Source organism: Montipora capricornis, unplaced genomic scaffold (assembly GCF_036669925.1).
Source record: "Montipora capricornis isolate CH-2021 unplaced genomic scaffold, ASM3666992v2 scaffold_449, whole genome shotgun sequence".
Taxonomy (NCBI): domain Eukaryota; kingdom Metazoa; phylum Cnidaria; class Anthozoa; order Scleractinia; family Acroporidae; genus Montipora; species Montipora capricornis.
In genome coordinates this window covers 62,501-65,000 of record NW_027180183.1, presented here as the reverse complement: position 1 = coordinate 65,000, position 2,500 = coordinate 62,501, and the positions used below count along the sequence as shown (strand labels likewise).

General features: G+C 37.3%; 2 protein-coding genes across 2 annotated transcripts in view; one reads left to right on the top strand and one right to left on the bottom strand.

Moving 5' to 3' along the window:
* Positions 1 to 2,286, bottom strand: part of LOC138036011 (uncharacterized) — a 5,355-nt gene extending 3,069 nt beyond the window's left edge. The window contains exons 1-2 of the mRNA XM_068882389.1: positions 1,984 to 2,286; positions 244 to 314 (exon numbers count right to left, since the gene is read on the bottom strand). Coding sequence (XP_068738490.1) covers positions 244 to 314; positions 1,984 to 2,178 — 266 coding nt within the window. The 5' untranslated portion in view covers positions 2,179 to 2,286. The remainder of the gene's footprint in view (positions 1 to 243; positions 315 to 1,983) is intronic.
* LOC138036012 (uncharacterized) overlaps positions 2,221 to 2,500 on the top strand; it is a 4,794-nt gene continuing 4,514 nt past the window's right edge. The window contains exon 1 of the mRNA XM_068882390.1: positions 2,221 to 2,500. This exon is cut by the window's right edge and continues 252 nt beyond it. The gene's annotated coding sequence lies outside the window, so the exon portion shown is untranslated.

Below are 2,500 nucleotides of genomic sequence, written 5' to 3'. Positions count from 1 at the left end.
ACTTAATTTTTGATATTAATTTTATTCAAAGGACTTTTTATTTCCCCAAAATGTTGGAAGTTGCCAATTCAAATAACATTACATGAATCATTTTGAATAAGACCTCTTTAAATGTTCCAAATTCAATAGATTTTTGTTTCTTGAGTATATTACTACTCACAGTTTAAGTACTAGCACACATTGATCATTGTTTCAGTCCAAACTGTACATTAAAAAATGCAATATTGACTGTCAAGTCTGTACCTCTCATCCAACTTGAAGTGTTGAAAATCTTCATTCCCTTTCAGTGCTTTGTACATCTTTCTAAAGTCTTGCTGTGATTAAAAAACAAATGACTAAACACGCTTGTATAAGCAGCACATTTTTGCTAAGATTTTGTGCGAAGAAGACCATCTCTTTTGCTCTTTTGGGGAGAAAGTTACTTCATTGCGGGTTAACTGATTACTTAAATAATTCTTCAAACCTACTGTTGTTGATCATTGTTTTATGAAATTTGAAAAAAGCTTTAAGGGGCTGTTGTTCTTGTTGTTATTCCACCAGGTATTTGCGAGACCTCATGAGGCAAATGTTTAGTGGTACTATGATAAAAATATAACTTCATTTTTTTCTTCAGATTTCGAAAGTGTGTTTGCTTAACACCTTCCTGGCAAAATTTTGAGCTTTAAGTTTTATCTAAAGGCTGTTTACTTCTGAGTGTAAGTTCTGAATTTCACGGTCTGCCATTACTCATACATGTATATCAAAACTGAGCACCTTTACGGTCTCAGAGGGTTGGATCAAGGGAAAAAGTGACGTCATTCACTCAATAGCTTAAAATTTCAGTGTGTAAACCATAGTTAAAAGCAGTTTATTATGTATGCAAAACATAACTTTAAAAATCTGAAAGCCCAAAACTCTTGTGCTGCACATTAATTCAGTCGGGTACAAGTGCATTGCATTTGTAAACAGTGAGTCTGAGGACGCTTTCCATTTGACAGAACTGACCGTCCCGACCAGGCATTTGGAAGGACTAACTCTAAACCGCTTTCAAATTAAAACATTTTGAAGATGATATATACTCTTCCAGAAGAATGCGAAGGATTATCTCGCAAGTGTTCTTTCAAATTTGTTGCATTTTCTTTGCAAACTGATGGGTCTGGCCAGCCAGTCCTGACAAAAGGAAAGTGCCCTGAGTCATTCTCTCCTCAATAGTATACAGCTCTGTCAAGATTTTAAAGTTAGTAATGGCAGACAATTAAATAGGAAAATTCCAGTGAAAATAAACTGGTGTCTTTTTTTAACTTTAAGGCTTAAAACTTGAGTCACTTAGTGTTAAGAGATTTGATTTTCTGATCATAGTACCACTTTAACAGTTGTGCTTTTGAAGTGACAAAACCATTGAAGCAAAAAACTTATCCATAGGGGTAAATCAATAAAATACACTTAATACATTTCAGAAGGGTGTTTGCCCTGCGGAGTTCTTATAGTCTCCCAGGGGCCATTTTATAGTTAAAAAGGGTGGCAAAAAACATCTACATGTAAATGGCCCCAGTGATAGCATAAAAAAGTGACAGGACACAAGGATTTCTTAAATGTAAGGTTATTCTATTGAATTACCCATATGACATCCAGTTATTTACCCTTTAAAATATCAATTCCCATCTATTCATTTGAAAAGCACTCAGCACTCAGAGTTTGGGTTGCCTATGGTCATAGCACATGACATGAAATTCGTATTGGTGGAGTTTTCACATGTAAACACCCACGAAAACTCGGTGGAATCGTCTCAATACTCGGAATAGAGGAATAGCAAAGAAGTTCAGCTAAACAAACACTGCTCAAAGGAAAAAAATACCGAAACTAGCCAGAGGCGCAGAGAAATCAGGATTCACGCACGCAGTCCATACGCGATTCCCCAAATGAACCGCATGAAGTCATAGGCATTACGTATACATTCATCGTACAACAAGCCGTTTTAAAAAACTAACGATAGAATATACTTACTCGGCACGGTTGCGGGATTGGGATCTTCCTAGTTCTTTTTCTGCTCGCTCTTTCTTGTGGTAAGCCGCTCTCCATTTTAGATGCTAGTTCCTGAAGCATGTTTCGCTGCTCATTATCTCGCGCTTCTATTGCTTCTCTGAGGCGTCTATTTTCCGTGAGAACCTTTTCAAGCAATACGACATACTGATCTTCCATTTTGCAGGTAGAAAAGGTTAGGAATCAGGTCACGAAGGTAGAAACTTTCACACAGCGACACAACCGACGTGTCGACACAACTCAACTAGCAGATAAAATTCGCTCATGACGCTAATTTCATGACGCTAGTTCCGAAAGTTCCCGCCATGAATATAAGTTTCTAATTGGCTTTTTTCTATCAGCTGGTACGTGATTGGCTAAGCTAAAACAAGCAAATCAAGATGGCGGCAACACGGCAACCGGTTTTCACAATTCCACATCCGTTCACGTCAAGTCTGTTTCCGATTTAATGTTAATGCTTCTTATGCTGCAAAGATGTCTT